The 19,210-nt window shown below is 42.4% G+C and overlaps 2 protein-coding genes across 3 annotated transcripts; one reads left to right on the top strand and one right to left on the bottom strand.

Moving 5' to 3' along the window:
- Window positions 1-5,828: 5,828 nt before the first annotated feature.
- Window positions 5,829-8,761, bottom strand: LOC139347379 (glycine--tRNA ligase-like). Its single transcript, XM_070986941.1, has 3 exons — window positions 8,614-8,761; window positions 6,622-6,698; window positions 5,829-6,506 (listed from the first exon to the last, which is right to left on the bottom strand). Exons 1-3 carry the CDS (start codon window positions 8,627-8,629, stop codon window positions 6,351-6,353), a joined length of 249 nt encoding a protein of 82 aa, XP_070843042.1. The 5' UTR covers window positions 8,630-8,761; the 3' UTR covers window positions 5,829-6,350.
- Window positions 8,762-10,254: 1,493 nt separating this feature from the next.
- naga (N-acetylgalactosaminidase, alpha) lies at window positions 10,255-16,982 on the top strand. Of its 2 annotated transcripts, none has more exons than XM_070987064.1 (9): window positions 10,255-10,492; window positions 11,026-11,182; window positions 11,817-11,957; window positions 12,417-12,628; window positions 12,714-12,808; window positions 12,911-13,072; window positions 13,866-14,063; window positions 14,203-14,343; window positions 15,863-16,982. In XM_070987064.1, the coding sequence occupies exons 2-9, from the start codon at window positions 11,028-11,030 to the stop codon at window positions 16,061-16,063; spliced, it is 1,305 nt and encodes a 434-aa protein (XP_070843165.1). In that variant the 5' UTR covers window positions 10,255-10,492; window positions 11,026-11,027; the 3' UTR covers window positions 16,064-16,982. The 2 variants fall into 2 exon arrangements, with proteins under 2 accessions (XP_070843165.1, XP_070843166.1); XM_070987065.1 differs by having other exon boundaries at window positions 10,351-10,492; window positions 11,026-11,186; window positions 11,821-11,957.
- The last annotated feature ends 2,228 nt before the right edge of the window (window positions 16,983-19,210 follow it).

The raw sequence follows: 19,210 nt of genomic DNA on the forward strand, positions 1-19,210 counted from the left end.
CACCAACCACCTCCACCACTGGCCTCCAGCAACTGAAAAGGGGGGGATTAAGAATTTAGCGGGGTTGCAACCAAACGAATCACGAAAATAAATCAAACTGTAACAAAATATAATTAATGGGCAAATCACAAGTTCAAAATTAACAAAATATTCCAACTAATAAATGCCCAAACTAAATAATGCAATCAATGTAATTAAACAAAGGTTAAAGAAACAAAACACAAAACAATTACTAAATTAAATATAGAAAATCTTTCAAATCAACCTAACAAATGATTAACAATACACAAAATCAGAATCAAACAAAAATATGCAACATAAGCCTATACAGATAACCCAGGAAAATGAATGTAACCCGCACTGTCGCGCTCTCATCCAGTCAGTTAAGAGGAACCAAACCCTGGTTCAAAGTTAGTGCTCCGGCCAGCGGCATCCAGGCGAGCAGCCGGCAACAAGTGTCTGTGCACACGCCGTTGCGACACGTGCGCGAGGCCGTGCCGAGAAAATCTGCAGCGGCTTCTGTAATGTGAGACAAACGGCAGCAGAGACAAACAGCCGTGGACACAGAGCAGCAGTAGAGACAAAACACTCGTAGACAAAGCAGCAATGGAGAAAAGGCGCCGGAGACAAACAGCAGCAGAGACAAAGCAGCAGTAGCCCCAGCTATCAGGTTCCTGCAGCCCTGCACCAAGAACACACTATTAGTTTTGCGGGTTGTGCTAAAAAATAATGCGGTGCACGCTACAGTAGGTGTACTTACCTTAATAGCAGCTACAGTCACACACACACTTGCATGAGAGGAGGGAGGGAGAGAGAGCTCCACACAGCCGCCGGCGTTTACCTGCGACCACACCAGCGTTAGCAACCGGATAGCATTAGCCACCCCGCAAAGAGAGAGGACACTTACCACAGCTGATACGCGTAGTCGCACATACGGGGGCACGGAGCCGCACAAACAGTCGCCCTGTGACAAGAACAATGCCTTCAGCACACTGACAAGACCAGAAGCCGCGAGGTGAAGCAGCGTGCAGACATACCTGTAGGGCTAAACAAACCGACACGGAAGTGACGTAGGCGATGACGGGGATGCAGAGAGAGAGAGAGAGAGAGAGAGAGAGAGAGAGAGAGAGAGAGAGAGAGAGAGAGAGAGAGAGAGAGAGAGAGAAAGCTGGTGGGAGTGCTGCCCGGCCCACCTCGTTAATGGCCAGCAGTAGCGCTCATGAGCAGCAGCCAGTCACCCAGCGGATAAGCACCTCTATGCCGCTACAGTAAGAAGAGTTCAAACAACTTCAACTTGAAAAAAGCGCGGAAACTCATTAAAAACCCATGATAATCCATTCAGTTAACTTCAGGTGGGCATTTCAACATATGGTGTTGAACATATGGTATGGCATATTAATAAATGTATAAATTAATTAATTTTATATTTTAATAAAGAAACATTTTGATTGTTCATTTGAATTTATATCTCTCTCTCTCTCTCTCTCTCACTCACACACACACACACACACACACACGCACACACACACGCACACACACACGCACACACACACGCACACACACACACACACACACACACACACACACACACACACACACACACACAAAATCATGACCCTTCAGTACACACCAATAACACAAGAATTTCTTCATTTTTGTTTTTACACGCTGAGTATTCTTAATGTAAAGTTAGGCACAGGCACATGCACGCGTGCGCGCACACACAACACACACACACACACACACACACACACACAAAAACCAGACATCTCACATAACCTGTTGACATGCGTATTAAACTTTGAGTAGTTTTTTTACTCAGTTGTGTTGGAATAAAACTTCACCAAAACAAACTGTCGAAACGAGGAAGACTTTTTTCTTTTTGGCCAACTCATCATGTGTGTCGGCCCACAGTCCACTGCTGCTTTCAAACACACACACACGTACACAAACACACACCGTCTGGCCTGACGTGTCTAAATTTAAACAACTGTTCACAGCTTTAGGATGACAAAGATTCCATAATAGCCTGGACTGACACTGCTGATGTTTGTGATATACTCTGATTTTAACACACATACATACATACATACATACATACATACATACATACATACATACATACATACATACATACATACATACATACATACATACATACATACAAAGCTCCCATATATACCTGCTCAGTTTGTTTGTTTGTTTTTTTTTAAGGCCTGGAAAAGTAAGCTTTAAAGGTCCAGGTCATTCCAGCGTCTTACACTACCCTGTTAAGCTTGCAACTGGGGCTGGGAAGCTAAATAAAATAAAATAAATAAATAAAATAGGGGCATTGTTGCTCTCTTTACGTTGACTTTGGTTGGCTCTGGTGCTAGTGCAGACCCAACCAATATGGCGGTGATGCTGGATTACGCTCCAGCACGTAATGAGGCGTCTACGTATATTATGTCTATGGCTGCCACCGCTGTGCGTTGCCATGGATACAAAATGTAACGGTACACACATCACTCATGAGAAGCTCTCTTGTCTCGCTGTCTTGTCAGTGCTGTGCCATGTGGCTTCTGTTTTTACAATGTAATCACTTACCATTCAGATGAGTGACATGGCCAAGTGTGTCCACTTTATAATAAAGTCGTGTTTATTTCATGTTAGGATACATTAAAATCTGGAAGATTTAAATTGTGAACTGTGCAATTTTTCAGAGATTTGTGGCGATGCACAGTATTTTGCACATCTAAAAATACACATACACAATAAGGAAACTGAACTTAGTGTGTTTTGTGCTGATAATGGTTGTATATCTTTCTTTCTTTCTTTCTTTCTTTCTTTCTTTCTTTCTTTCTTTCTTTCTTTCTTTCTTTCTTTCTTTCTTTCTTTCTTTCTTTCTTTCTTTCTTCTGTACAGGGTTACTTCACTTCAGTGTAGGCTGTGCTGTTTGGGGCAACTGCCCCTCAATGAGGTAGTCCTGCAAGTGTTTCTCCTCGCCGAACCAACGCACACTAACTGCCCATTATATGTCCACCTTGTTTTCATTTTCTGACTTATTTCTATTGCTCTGTTTGGAGGAACACTAATCCATGTGATGTTATAGAGAAATTGTCAAGACAGTGGACATTTCAGTAATGTTTGAATGTTTTCATTTTCAACATTTTGAGCAAGTTTCTCAGATACGTTTTTTTTGTTTGTTTTTATGTATCTTTGCAATTTACTGCAGCAACTCTGAACATTCACTCAGAAAGGACTCTGTTGAACTCGGAGAGTTATTGTTTTTCCCCAAAGAAAGGCTCTTCTTTTTATGTATTATATTATTATTATTATGTATGTGTGGGACAGTGTAATTTCAGTTTGTGAGCAAAAGTGTGTTAGAGGGTGTAAGGGTTATTTTTTAAATATGTCCCAAGGAAGGTCTTTTTTGATGTCTCGACATCCATTGACACTTATTTTGAAGCAAGGCTGCTTGAAGTTGGACTTGTTGGGGGTTAAATAAAGGTCCTTAAAATGAATTGTCTGTTCAGCTATTTTTTCTTGGGTTAATATTTAGTTTGTCTAATTCTCATGGAGATTCTTTGTAGATATTATTTTGCTTAAAATTTTGAAATCCAGCAATTTCTGTAAACTCAAGTAACTTGGCAATAAAGCATGAGAAAAAATAATAATGTTGCCCTAACTTGATAAAATAAGTTCAACCAACATCTTTTTTAGTTCTCTTAAATAATGTTTTCCAGTCCACATTACTTGATACAGAAAGTTGAGTCAACAAATCGCAAGTTGTATCAATTATGTATTCCATGTTGAGCCAACTTGATCCACAGTTGTAGGAACTTGATAAAATAAATTCAACCAACATCTCTTAAAGTTATCTCAAATAATATTTTTAAGTTCAACTTACTTGATACAGGAAGTTGAGTCAACAGACTGTATGTTGCATGAACTCATGTTTTGAAGTGTATAAAACTTGACACTATAAGTTGACTCAAATTAACTCAGTCAAACCAACAAGATGACTTGACATAGTTAAGTTGGGTCACCTAATCTTTTTTTTTTTTTTTTTTTACAGTGCATGCTTCCCGTGAAATTATTTTCTCCGCATTTATCCCACCCTCGGTCTGTCGATCCTCCGCGGCAGACCAGGAGCGGTGGGCTGCCAGCTGCCAGCCGCCGACGCCGGCGCCCGGGGACCAGTTCTCCTTCGGTGCTTCGGTTCTCCTTCCTTTGGTGATCTTCTTGCATGTTTTTAGTGGGAGTTATTTAAGGAGGAAACCTTAGGTTCATGCAAACTCCACACAGAACATGCAAACTCCACACAGAAAGGCCCCCTTTTTTCCTCGAGCAGCAGGCACCGAAGGACGAAGTGGAGGACACGCCACCAGCGCCCACAGCGGGATTCCGGGGGCCTTCTAGCTGTGAGGCGACAAGTGTGACCACTTGTGCAACCGTGCTACCCTACAATAAGTGTCTGACATTATTATGGAAAGAATCCATACAGAGATACTTCTTTGTTGGTGAGTGAGATCTGTTTTGCTTAAGCAGAAACAGCTGTTGTAGCGCTGTTGCCAAAGCCACCAGACTCCATTAAAAAAAAAACAGTCATTTTAGCATTTTTGAAAAAACTTCTTCAAATGCATCAAAAACAAAATAAAACTCGACAAAAACCTTCTTGGATCGCCTTTTTAATGTTTCGGCAACAATAACTAACTCTGGATTGGTTGAAATAAACTTTCAATTCACCGAATGGTTGAGAGGAGCGAGAGAGCTGGCTGACGTCAGAGAAGCAGCGGGGAAACAGCACATTGAGTCGAAATGTTTAATATTTTTACACTTAGACTGACACTACTACGTAGACATAAACATGGCGGACTTGGTTCTTGGTTAAAAATAAATAAATAATAGTAACGTACAGTACAATGGAAACTCTGATTTTGTGGCTCCTGTCCATCATGAAGTTCTTTCAGCAGGCATCAAAACAATGCTGCTTTTTTCCCACAATTCATTTTCACATTCGAATGTATGGATTTTTCAACAATTTGAGACAAGGTGATTAAAAATGTCTATACCCTATTTTTAGGATGTATGCATGTACGGTAAAATATCATCGATTTCCAGTCAGTCAAATCTAATTGTTCCGCTCACAGTTCAGAGGCTAGCGGCATGGCATTCTTTTGTCTTTACCACCCAGGCCATATGATGTGAATTAGCCATTAAGCAAATGTTAGCAATGCTAGTATGCTAAACTAAGATGGAGAACATGGTAAACATTACACATGCTGAACATCAGGATGTTAACATTGTCATAGTAAGCATGTTATCATGCTAATGTTAGCATTTAGCTCAAAGCCTAAAATACCACCTCACAGAGCTGCGAGCAGGCCTGTGGACTCTCAGTTGTGTTTCTTGTTACTTTTTTTACTTCTACTTTTTGTTTTACTTCCCTTCAGCGACTGATATCAGCAGTAACAAACAAACCGGGACACATTTAGACAGTTTATGTTTCAAAGTTTCATTTGGTTCTTATCAGGAAGTGATAATCTGTGTGCTTACCTGTGTGCAAATGCACAAATGTCAGCTTAACATTTGCCCGCCATGCTTCCCGTGAAATTATTTTCTCCGCATTTATACCATCCTCGGTCTGTCGATCCTCTGCGGCAGACCAGGAGCGGTGGGCTGCCAGCTGCCAGTCGACACCGACGCCGGTGCCCAGTAGGGTTGCCACCTTTCAGAAATGAAAATAAGGGACGCCCACCACAGCTCCTCAGGACCATGAGCACCACGTTTTATTTTGGGCCACTGTTTGTAGTAAAGGGGTGATCAAGAAAGCAATTAGTCATACTTAAAGCTTGAAATGCTTGAAGTGAACACATTTTTTATTGTGCAACATTGTTGCATATAAAGTGCTGTTAATTAGGCTACATAAAGCCACAATTACATACATTCCTATTTAACATACAATGAGGAAAATATATAACAAAGTGCCATATGCACACAATTTAGTTAGTGCACAATCAATTAGCCTAGTTAATGAGATAGATCAGATGTCATCCAAACAGTTACACCACACTAATAAAAGAATTTATGTAATGATCACTGAACACTGTATTCCTCAAAAATATAAACATTTTGACATAGATTACACAGAAAGCTCTACAAACATTTTCAGTCTAGGAAACGATCTGAGCAGCAGCAAAGGGTAGTTTTCCCTGGTTTAACTCCAACAGACGCTTGAAGTTGAGGAAGATTCCCTGAGCTGTTTCAGGCCTCAGATAGCTGCAAATTTAGATTAAACCACTCAGTCGACGCTGATACTCATTATGAAAACATCAAGTGAAAGATTCTCCACGGCGTTAGGCTTCATGTTACCCTGGCATATTCCGGCCGGGTCCGATGGACATCTGAAACATCAGACTGAAGGAGATGGGAGGTGTGAGGTCATTTCCTGTGGCGGGCAACTTGACCTTGTATTTCCCGAAGAGATCAGTCAGCTCCTGCTGCTGCTGGGTGTAGTTGTCCAACTGAAGGTTGTATCAGAGGGAAAATGAGAGCAGTGAATTATTTAAAACTCCAAAACAGCTTTTGCTCATAGTGACTCAAAAAGAAGCATTTTAATCTTATTTTGCTCACACCGACCTGAGTGATGACTTCCTCCATCTCAGCCTTCTTCTCTGCTGCGCACTTCTTATCGGACATCAGCTTCTGGAGATGGGCTGCAGAAACAAACAGCTGCGATAGTACGTGACACACCGAAGAGTCAAATACAAGAGACCAACACTGATTTCATTCTACCCACATGTTCAACCCCGATTCCAAAAAAAGGAAAAACAGAACGCAATCATTTGCAAATGATCTGTGTTTACTGACATCAATAGCACAAAGATCCCATGTAGTAATCTCCTTCATACAATCATGTGTTCACAAAGTGCTGAACCTTGCTCCATCCTTCCTAGTGAACGACTGAGCCTTTCCAGGACGCCCCTTTCATACCCAGCCATGACACTCTCACCTGTTACCAATGAACCTGTTTACCTGTGGGGTGTTCCAAACAGGTGTTTTTGGAGCATTCCACAACTTTCCCAGGCTTTAGTTGCTCCTGTCCCAACTTGTTGAAACGTGTTGTCGCATCAAATTCAGATTCAAGCATATATTTACTAAAATCGATGAAGCTGAAGAGGTCAAAGCTCAAAACTGATCAGCAGGATGACTTAATCGTCGTTACAGAGTCAGCTAAAGATGTCATTTGACATTCATAATCCCAAAGCATTACATAACATGACTCGGAATATTTTAGCAGATCCATTCCATTGTCAAGTTTAGTCATGTCATTTCTTTTCAGCATCTGACAATTAGTCTTTCAGGAACTGACATTTGCTTCTTATATCTCAGATTTCCCTCCAGCTCTTTGGAAATGTATATATATTTTAAAAATAAACGTTTTCTCTTAACAATATTTATCTATTAACTGTTAATCCATTAGTGTGATTTGTTCGTTAAATGGCCATTTATATTGGCTGATACTGCTGTATATTAAATAAATGATCATTCATCCGACTTTAAAAACTCAACATCTTAAACAATAAATCAAACCACAATAGTCTAATAGTAATCATCTCCACTGACGCTGTGCAGCCAAGGATGTGCCTCTTCCCACTCACGTCTGTACTTTTGCAAGCGTTTTCGCTGTTGAGGACGTGGTGGAGTATCGGGTGTAGTGGACATTTTTAAAAGGCGCGGGTGTTGTGTGCAGCGCCGGTGTGTCATGTCTGTCTCTAGGCAACCGTGACAGCAACACACGCAGGCAGCGAGGCACAGACACACGACCGGGGTCCTGCGTAGATCCCCTCACGACAGTTTTGCTGGCCTTAGTATTTCCTGTGTTTTATTTTGTTCATTATTGTTAGATTTAGTGTTGATGTGTGTGTGTGTGTGTGTGTGTGTGTGTGTGTGTGTGTGTGTGTGTGTGTGTGTGTGTGTGTGTGTGTGTGACAGACATGTGTATTGGACATTTGTGAAAATACGGAACAAATAGCGTCCCAACATTTAATTGTCAATTAAAGGACGATTTCGTATTTTACGGGACGGGTGGGAACCCTACCTATAATTGACCTTGAACAGCCAATTATGTGGAGAGATTGCTGCCCCATACAAAATAAAACAAATATAGAACAGAAATATGTCAGCTAAGACGCGACATTAATGATCCGTTAATGTCAAGAAGCACCGAACAAGCCATAGCTTCGATGAGCCATAGACGAACGCAGTTCAATTCGCCTGATCTAATAAGCAATTGATGAAGCACTGAAAAAACACCTTAAAAACCTATTCATGGTCAATTTTTTAAGCCGAATTACTCAGCAGAGCATACTGATTACTTTCCCAGATCGAAACGCGCGGACCGACACAGATTTTGGAGAAAAAGCGAGATAACTTTAAATTTGTGGATTTTTGACTGCGGTTCGGCGAGCCCCGCAGCGTCCCGTTAGGGTCCTCACTTAAGGACGAAAGCGACTGCCACACTGTCAAAAACAGTTATATTTCTCCGTAGATTTTACAAAAAGATCATAAACTATAACTGAGTTCTAGGCATGTTATTCAAACGTGTACTTTTTCCATAATGAATCTTACCTGGCCACAGTTTCATGCAAACGATGTCCCCGTGCGCCTGAGATGAACGGCAGAGTCCCGTGATCTTGCTGGGCAGGTGGAGGTCTGCTATCCTGCACGTTCACATACAACCAGATTGACTGTCCGTGTACATGTGTGAAAAAAGATTAATCGATGGTGGGCATTTCAACCAACACGCATGCGCCCGCAATGTGACGACACGCACAGTGTTGAACTTTATATCGAGCCGACCGCCATCTTTTTACCTCGGCCGTCCAGTAAGTACATTTAAAATTATTTTAGCTTAGTTAGTTCATCTGTTGGTAATGTGCATTGGTCGTCTAATGTCTCTCCATCTCAAATGATCCGTCAAGATATTAAACCTGTGATGAATATTTCATGTTCGTTCTTTTTCGGAAATAAATGTAGCGCTAGCTAGCTAGCGCCGCCAGAGTGAAACAGCAAGTTAAGGTAGGGTTGAGCCTCATATTCGACTGTAACAAGTATTCGGCACCGACAGTGTACTCTTATAGGAGTGAAACAGTGCGAGACTTGTCTTTATTATTACGGAAAAATGTGTCAACTGTGGGAATATTATACCTGGATCAACCCGCTAATATACGTGACGTTGCGACTTGTACAAGAGGCTTTGCTCGCACTCAAACAACCTGGCACAGGATAGACAAGGCAGCGAAATAACAGAGCAACTTATGTTCCACGAGGAAGAGGAGTGGAAAAACACTGACCACTGCCGTAGTGTATGGATATTTTTTATGTAGAGTTAGATGCTGTATAAACACGTAGTTATAGGTGATTGTTTTCAGGTGTGCCGTTACACTCTGTATCCATGGCAACGCGTAGCAGTGGGGGTGAACGGCCACGCAGCCCATCGGCTGCGTGTGGGTTTTTGGCCAGTGGGAAAGGAGCCCTATGCCGTTTGAAAGCGGGTCGACCGAGTTTGAATTAGAAAAAAAAACCGTGTCAGCCCGGTAACTATGAGCCGCTTCCCCAATGAAATAAGCGGGGTCGATGCGGGTTTTTTAATGCTAGCCGACCCGCTAGAGATCGGCATATAGCTCCTTTCCTATTGACCAAAAAAAACCGGGTCTGATCTCCATCTGGCAGCTGCCACCATAGACATAATGTACGTAGACGCCTCATTGACTGAAGCTTCCTATTCGCTCCGTGCACAATATGGCGACCGTTGACCTTCGAACTTGAGTGTGCGGGGCAGTACTTCCGGGCAATACTTCCGGTGCGCGTCCGACAGCAAGAGACAACAGCAACCGAGAACCAGAGATAAGCAGAGAGAAAGTTTTTCACAATGAGTGTTTTTAGGATTAAGGAGAGGCGATGTGCATTTCAGAGGGTGAGAACCTCGGCACTTCATTGGCCTGGAAAAGTAAGCTTTAAAATTCCAGGTCATTCCAGTGTCTTACACTACCCTGTTAAGCTTGCAACTGGGGCTGGGAAGCTAAATAAAATAAAATAAATAAATAAAATAGGGGCATTGTTGCGCTCTTTACGTTGACTTCAGTTGGCTCTGGTGCTAGCGGAGACCCACCCAATATGGCTGCGACGCTGGATTACGCTCCAGCACGTAATGAGGCGTCAACGTATGGACCCGTTTCCGGCTGTGTAGTCAGCTGACTGAACCGCTATGTCACGTGACCGTTTGTTTTTTTTTTTTGTTTTTTTTTTGGAAATCGTCGCAACTCTGTGTATTTCTTGCGCAGTCAGTGCGGCGTCGTGGAAAAAGAGTTTCTGTGGTTTCAGTCGTGGATGTGTTTATCACGGGATTTACTTAAAGGTCCGAGCGGAGTGAAAGTTTCAGGAAAGATTCGGAGCTGAGGAGACTTTGTCTTCCTCACTTCCTATAACTAAGAGCCACTGAGTTTCAGTAAGTCAGCGTGTCTTTTCTCTACTTTACGTAGGCTTTATGGGCGTATGCCAGCAAACAATTGCAGTCAAACCATTTTTAAACATATATTTTAACATTTTTTAGGATAGAATTCATTTATTCCGTCTAACATTGGATACTGCTTAAAAAAACACGGTTTAGTGCCGGGTTTGACCATAGTATGAAGCTTACAGTAAATTAGATGGTACTTAAGCTCGTGCTTTTTTGTCATGCATGGTTATTTCTACATGTGTATGCCATCTAATAACTTAATGCACTGTGAAATAAGTCAGACTGAATGATGGGAGACGTTACCTGGCAGGTTGGTTCCGCTTTCACAGACTGTTGCAGTCACACCCAATCAGGTGACAGTCAGGAGGTGCGTGCGTGTGAGGGATGCCTGTCACTCAGACTATATGATGGCAGTATTCACAGGGTGCCTGTAACATTGTGCACACGCAGAGCACCTTAACCTTAATGTCACCTGGCGTACAACACTGACATGCCTCCACTGAAAGGTTTTTCCTCTGCAGGGATGCATTTGGCGGCGCTTCTCTTTGTCTCTGCGCTCTTTGTGGCTGCCTTCGCCCTCGATAATGGAGTGATGAGGACCCCTCCCATGGGCTGGTTGGCGTGGGAGCGATTCCGCTGTGACATTGACTGTGAACATGACCCCAAGAACTGCATCAGGCAAGTCAACATAATATAAATATTACACACTGTGAAGAATTGTCTAGTCTGGAGGTGGACTTTGCATGCAGATCACTAAGATTAAGAATTACTAAGATATACATTGTAAATTCTGTTTAAGGTCTAAGTTGGTACACATCAGTGTCACACCTGGAAAAGAATATTCATATTTGATATCTAGCTTTTCCAATTCAGGGTGTGAATGAAACAGCTCTATTGTGCCATATGATCTTTAGACATGCAAAAGGAGAGGAGCACTTCATGACTAATGCTCCAGGTGTGTTACTTCACTGTAAACATCGTTTTAACATAGCAGGGTGTGGAGCTCTGGAAAGCAAACAAGTTTTGTGGCATCCAAATTAAACCTTCAGTGAACAAGCATCACTAATGTGCATTAAAGAGTGTTAACCAGACAGCACATTCAAAACATGTTTTCATACACAGAAAGGGCACAGTTACAGTTCTCTCCATGCATTAATCGCTGAATGCCACAGTGAAAGGAGCTGCAGACAGAGAATTATCACCTGTATCTGCAGCTCCCTCTGCTAACATAAATCTGGTTTAAATATTTTCTGATCACATGTGTTGGCTGTTTATTCCATCTATTAATGAGACATTTCGGTCCTTCTCTCAGTGAGAATCTGTTCATCGACATGGCAGACAGACTCGCAGAGGACGGCTGGAGGGAACTTGGATACGTCTACGTTAACATAGACGACTGCTGGTCCTCCATGGAGAGAGATGAGAAGGGACGACTGCAGCCTGACCCGAAAAGGTAATTACAGTATATATTGTATCTTCACCCTAAAATTTTGTTTTTTCCCCCGTAAGGAAGATGAATCTCCACAATGTGACTGTGTAAACAGACTGAAAAAAGTGGTGAACAAATTCAGACAAAAGCAAAATCACACCATGGTTATTATCTTAAATAAACAACGTAAGGCTTTTCTGGTTTAGAGTTTCACTATTTCAGTGCACACATATACTGTATATGCATCAGTAGAGGCATAACTGTTCACATAGTTCTTAGTAAGAGTCTACACAACCATTTCCAGCTGGTTCCAAAAAAGTTGGGAAACATACATGAACCAGACTGCGATCATTTGGACCCATTCAGAGTAGTTTCTCTGCTGCATACTGCATGTTATACAAAACTTTAAAAATAGTTTTATTCATCATTCACTGAACTGAAAACCTTTGATACAGACTGCCCTTTTTCCTCACTCCTCCTCAGGTTTCCAGGAGGCATCCCTAAACTGGCTCGCTACATGCATGACAGGGGTCTCAAGCTGGGGATCTATGGGGACATGGGCACACACACCTGTGGGGGCTACCCTGGCACCCCACTGGACAAGATTACGATAGACGCTCAAACCTTCGCTGACTGGGAGGTGGATATGTTTAAATTTGACGGATGTTATTCTAATGCCACAGAGCAAGAGCAGGGTAAGAGCAGAAGTGACTTTTAAATTGTGGTTAATGCGATCTTGCTATCTTGACCTTGTTTGACCCTTGTTCCTCTGCTGGACAGGTTACCCTCTCATGTCAAAGGCTTTAAACGCTACGGGCCGTCCCATCGGCTACTCCTGCAGTTGGCCTGCCTACCAGGGTGGCCTGCCACCTAAGGTATAATCAGGATGTCTTAAACTTTATATTATCCACCTGAGGCTTTAGGCATGGCCGTTTACATATTTTTACTTTTTCACTATGTGAAGCTGATGTTTTCAGGTAAACTACACTCAGCTGGCCAAGATCTGCAACCTGTGGCGTAACTATGGCGACATCCAAGACTCTTGGGACAGTGTCTTGAACATTATTGACTGGTTCTTCGAAAACCAGGATATCCTGATACCTGTAGCCGGACCTGGAAGGTGGAACGACCCTGACATGGTCTGTTTAAGTGACGTTAACATACATAATATATTCACATATTAACTCTTAACTAGTCTGTCAATACAGTCAGGAAGCACCTGTGGTTAAAGAAAAAGCCCTTAGTCTAATCAAAGGCCTTGACTGGGCCTTCTCTGGTGTTTTTCAGCACATAATCCTTTAGCATTTAATTTATGATTAAGCTTTCCTTTTCGTCCCATTGAGATCATAAAGTCTATTTTTCAAAGGAGCCCCGGCCAAGATAGCGGTTAAATGTTTTAGAAACCAAGCGTTTCCCATCCCTTCACTCTGATCCCTCTGAAAAGGCATTTTATCCACAACAAATGAGAAACAGTCATAAAAAAGTTTACAAGCATCGTCAACATCATCAACAAGATTTATATTTTTTCCCCAGTTGTAAAATACATCATGTAGAAAACCCTTTTTTGTGCTTCATAAAACAAGGCTTGGACTTTTTTTTTTGCCATTTCTAATTGAAGCAATCACACAGTGATCACGAACATCGTTTCCAAAAACACCAGCCTGAGAGAACTTGCAGGGGCAATTGTTAAGAACAAATCAATTAAAGAGGAATTCTCAGGGTATTTAGGGTTAGGTTGTGTGGATATTTACTGGAGACTAAATTTACCCTCCAGATATACTATAAACAATTTTGAATTTTTTTTTTTTTTTTTTTTTTGCCAAAATTCTGAAAATACAGACCTTCCTTCTTCCTTCCTTGTTTGTTTATCTTGACTTCCTCTTGTCTGAAATCTCATTTCCTCCTTGATCGTGTGATTTTTGATCTCCATAGCTGATCGTTGGCGACTTTGGCCTCAGCATGGACCAGTCCCGTGCGCAGATGGCTCTGTGGGCAATTATGGCGGCTCCTCTTTTCATGTCCAATGATCTGCGCACTATCAGCAGCGGGGCCCGCAGAATCCTGCAGAACAAGATCGCCATCAACATCAACCAGGACCCCATGGGCGTCCAGGGAAGACGCATTGTTAAGGTGACGCGCTTTTCCATGGATGCTGCAGTTATTCTAGATGAACTTTTAATGTTGTGTTGAATTCTTCTTTATCCTCAGTTGTTCACATGTACACATCTTCTCATTCTTTGTGTCATTTTTGACATTTTCTTTTTTCCAGGAGAAGAGTGGCATTGAAGTGTTCTGGCGTCCCCTGTCAAACAATGCCAGTGCATTAGTTTTCTTCAGTCGCCGTAGTGACATGCCCTACCGCTACCGCACTTCCCTCAGCAGACTCAACTACACCACTGGCAGCTACAAGGTATGTCTTTAAAAATCTTCTAAACCGTCTACTGGACTTGGGTGGACAACGTATCAGTTCTGGTCTACTCCTGTCCTCTCAGTTTAAAGACATTAAATTTAGCTGTGTATGCCAATTGCACATCTGGCTAAAATGATTCTGTACTGCCCCTGGAATTCAATTTTTCATGATTTCACTGCCTTTAGAAATGCTGTCACTCTTTAAACATGATGGAATACACCTGAACTCTACTGGTTCCCACCATCCTTCAAACAATATGAAAATAATCTAGAATGCATGGAAATCATCATGCAGCTGATGTTGCGTTGGTCCTGCCTCAGTCATCTTAAAAACTATTTCTGTTATCCATAATGCTGACCGTCTGCCAAGACTAAGCAGCGCCCATTGCTATGTCCAAAGATCACATTCCACTTAAAACTCTCTGAATTTACTGCAGCCATATGAGTGTAGTGTTTGTTGCCCAGATCACAGGACAAGAGCTGCAGGTTCAGTAATCAGTGACACTGTCCCCACTCTGAATCTCAGGAAGGATCTCCCTGTTGACGTCTCAAAAGCATTTGATACTGGCAATCATCAAATCCTATTTAAAAAGCTACAGATGGTGCTTAGTCAAGCCCTCTTTTCACCAGTAATGGGGTGCCACAGGGACCTATGTTTTGTCCATGAACAGTTACTGTATGTAGTACATAAGTAACATTATTCTTGAGCACTTCAATGTCCGTTTTATGCAGATGATACCCTATGGTACAGGTGATATCCCACCCATTTAATTCACGGGTGGGGAACATTTTTCCACTTTTATAGCATCCTTTGAGGACCATACTGAATTATTGAACATATATATCACACTAACCTTTGCAATGACTGGAACTGCTGATCTTTGGTGAGGCGTCTGATGTCAGTTGGTTCAGTCAGTCTTGAGCAGACTTGAGTCTTTACAAGAGGCAGGTTTGAAAACAGTAACAGGTTGTTGCTTTGTGGCTCAATGATTTAATGTTGTGGTTTGTCAGGCACATCAGCTGGCTCCACATTGAACAGCATAGCAAATTATGTTCAGTTCCCTTTTGTTTTCCTTTTATTTACTGAAACCTCTCAACAAATAACTGAGTTTTCACACTCAGCAGCATGTTCTGATGTCATACCAGCCATACCAGGAAAATGCAAAGTGTTACCTCTTTTGCTCCAAATGATTTCACATTTGAAAGCAGAGAGCTGAGAAGCTGGCTGGAGCTCTGAGAGGTTCTTGGTAATGTCCACCATGAAGGCCAAATCAGACACTTGATATCTCTGAGTTACACAACAGGCTTTCCTTTTGTCCCGATGCTTTATTCGAGACAAACTGACACTTTACTTTGTCTGTAAAATACACTTTTACACTTCTACTTACTATGTTCCTTCAGAGTCTTCACTACATATATTATAGGAGTCTGGACAGATGGGTGTAAACTGCAACTTGACTGGTTGGTGGAGGCATACAACTGTGACGCGGTAATTCCAGTAATTCTTTACTCTCCCTCAGATCTTTGACGTCTTCTCTGAAAAGACCGTGACGCTGAAAGACTCCACTGACTTTGTGGTGTCAGTGAACCCCTCAGGTGTGGTCATGTGGTACGTGTCTGCGCCTGCCGAACTGAACCTCCGTCAGTTCTATAGAGGTGGCAAACTCCAGAGATCTGCATACGATGATGATGAAAACGCCATTCCTCGTGTCTTCCTCTGACCGCTCACTGATTGAACTTTATTGTCTAATAATCATCGTTTCTGCCTCTGTGCAGTGGCTCTTCATGAAGTGTGAAATTACAAGACCTCACTGCTACATCATCAGGTGCTCAAAGGATTTTATTCTCTGCACAGCCACGATTTGCCAATGAATAGTTCTAAATTCTCTGTTCTCTACTCCTAGCAATGAAATCACTGCATGCTCAGGGACAACCACTAGTGTGAAATTCTTCTCTCAGATTCTGCACTGGCATCAAAATTGATCAAGTGAAAAGGTTCAAAACAAAGCACAATTCATGTCATTGTGAGATTAGCAATGATCTGGGACTCATGTGAAGTTTTTCTGTACTATCTCAGTTGGGACAGGCAGAGCTGAAAAGCTGATACCTCAGCACTGTGGCTCAGACTGAAGTTTCCACTGCTCTTATTGAAACAAGGAAAGCACGATAGTCGCATGATGTCTTAAGGATGTCACAAGGAAGCTGCTGCCTTGCTGGTTTTTCTGAATGATCTTACATATTTATAGTAAATTGTGCTTTGTGGAGGGGTCATATTTCAAAATTCTGATGTTTTGCTCAGGATACTTGTTATGAATGTGCGTTGAAGATTGAAGGTTTTAATCAGGATTGTATGCGAAGAGCAACACTGTGCTGCTAAAGGACTCTTACAGGAACGTCTCCCATCAGTGGCTACATGTGTGCATACTGACAGTTTTACTGGAGTGGCCTTAACCCAAAAACCTGGCAGCACGGGCCTAATAACACCGAAGGATTCTGTTGAGTCTACTTCAGAGACAGTTGAGGCTCATAAAGTTCACACAAACAAACAAACTGCACTTTCAGCAGGATTGCATTGTTTTTGCGCTGTTGTCAGTTTATTGGCATATGACCAACGTGGTTTCAGTTCAGCTTTTAATGACTTCATAGGTTCATGTATTTCTAAAAAGGTAACAGGCACTTTCAGCTCTTACTTCTCAATAACTAAGCAAGTCTCAGCTTATGGTGGTTCAAAGTTTTTGCTCTGTATTGGACACATTTATTAAATAAACACGCAGTTTCCAAATACTTTTTCTGTGTTTTACTGTGGAAATTACAGTAGTATTGCCTGTTCCAGTCTCTACTTTATTTTTTAGGCTTGGTATAACTCAAGTGCACTGTACATTTTTCTCATATAAAGTGGCTTTTGATCATCAGTAACAATTGGATTTAAGATTAATGGTGATGAAAATGAAAAATCAACCTTCATACAGCAGCTTCCAATGCAAGCATGAGGCCATTTGAGGAGTCTCTGATCACGTATTTTTCAGGCAATGGCACATAATACTTAGCTCACGGATTAGTTTGTATAATGAACAGAAAACGAGGACAGAGGGAGGAAAACCGAATCATTCAGCCAAAATGTATACAGGCCCATGTCTATACTGAACCAGCAGAGGTCAGCGCTGCTCTTCAGGCTGTACGGACGTGACTGCACAGGCCTTCCAGCCCCATCCACTGCCAAAAAGTGCACCTGCTGGAGAGTACAAGGACAGTCAGCCCATTCGGCTCAGTCCTTTATCTCTCTGTTATGATTTACTCACCCTCTCCCATTTTCACACATGCACAAGCATAACTTATTCTTTTTAGACTTAATTTTGTCCTTCATTCCTCTCATCTCCTCTCCTTCATCCATCATCTATTAATTTTTTTTTTCTTTCATGCTGCCTCTGCATCCCTCCCATCTCCTCCTCCTCCTCCTCGTCTCATTTGCTCAATCTTGCGCCTAGTATCACCTCTGACCTTGGCCTTAAAGCCCTGTGTTTGCACGCAGTCTCAAGATACTGGAGCAGTCACATGAGTGTGTGCGTTGGCGTGCATGCTACAGCATGTGCGTACGTATGACATGAGTAAACTTGCTTCGCTTGACACACACACACACAAACACACATATCCCTTCTAGGTCATTTCAGGACAGATTGGCAGTGTGTACGTCTGTGTGTGTGTGGGAAAGAGGATCTTTGCCTTCCTTTCTTTCCCTTTTAGTCGTCTCAGATATCCGTTGGCTGGCCAAACACGACACATCTCTCACTGTCAAGGTCCCCGCCGCTTGGGAACATGATGTGGGAGAGAGTTATGATAGAGAAAAAGGGAGAATAGTGCAAGATGGATTTGTTCAAAGGAGGAGGGGGGAGGGGAGGGGGGCGCTGTCAAAAGTCTATTAGAAGCTGCAAATGAGCAAAGGAAGGACAGACTGAGAGAGATGAGAGAGAATCAGTAAGGGAGGGGGGTGAGACGAGGAGCAAGAGTGTTCCTGCCGATGCTCACGTAGGCCCACAGCTGCAGAGAGGCGCAGTTGCCACTCTTGTCTTTGTACCCCCAGCACCAACACCAGCACCCCTGATTCTAGTCAGGGGTTGATCCCCCCTCCTTCTGCCAGCACACGCGGTTATTGTCACGCTGCTGGTCACACTCTCTGCCTCGCGCCTCTAAAATCCAACCCAGATGAAGGTGGGGGGGGGGGGCATCAAACAGTCATGACAGCACAAGGGTGGATAGGATCCACACAGGGCTTTGCATATAGGTCAGGATATATGCATGCTCTCAAAGGACACCACACGCACTCAAAATCCCTGTGATGCTGCCACAGAAAAGAAAAGAACATGAGCTGTGTCTCTTTTGTGTCTTCCTTTGTATCTAACTTGTGCAGTTTGGAAGAATTTGAGTCTTGAAGTTTGTGAGAATGTCAGCAGCCCGATTTTCTTCAGACACACACAAACACTGGCACTGTGCTCTTCAGCTCATCCTGGTGACATCATCTGTCTCACCAATGCTGCTAGTCTGCCGGTTGCTGAGTCATGATATACAAAGATCCAAAGTTGAAAAGGTGTTATGCACTGTTAAACCATCCCGCTCTAATGTTATCTTTATGATTGACGCCAACTCTCCAGAGATTCACTGGAGATTCTGTTTATAGAAAATACTGAACAAAGGAGCAGTAACTACAGAGACAGTAAAGCTGAATAAAAGGATTTGACGTTTGAGAGCTTTTAGCCAAACTGTGTAACGAATTTCAATTCCAAAAAAGTTGGGACGCCATGTAGAACATAGATAAAAACAGGAAAAATCATTTGCAAAGGATCTGTGTTTACCAACAATGGTTTTATGAAGTG

The sequence above is a fragment of the Chaetodon trifascialis genome, chromosome 19 (assembly GCF_039877785.1).
Source record: "Chaetodon trifascialis isolate fChaTrf1 chromosome 19, fChaTrf1.hap1, whole genome shotgun sequence".
Lineage (NCBI taxonomy): Eukaryota > Metazoa > Chordata > Actinopteri > Chaetodontiformes > Chaetodontidae > Chaetodon > Chaetodon trifascialis.

Excerpts from the sequence above, each read along its gene's own strand:
- LOC139347379 (XM_070986941.1), bottom strand. Across the intron at positions 6,507-6,621 it reads TGGAGGAAGTCATCACTCAG|TTGGACAACTACACCCAGCA; the intron begins GTCGGTGTGAGC and ends TACAACCTTCAG.
- naga (XM_070987064.1), top strand. The coding sequence starts at position 11,028 with ATGCATTTGGCGGCGCTTCTCTTTGTCTCTGCGCTCTTTGTGGCTGCC. Across the intron at positions 11,183-11,816 it reads GACCCCAAGAACTGCATCAG|TGAGAATCTGTTCATCGACA; the intron begins GCAAGTCAACAT and ends TCCTTCTCTCAG. Across the intron at positions 12,809-12,910 it reads AGGGTGGCCTGCCACCTAAG|GTAAACTACACTCAGCTGGC; the intron begins GTATAATCAGGA and ends TGATGTTTTCAG.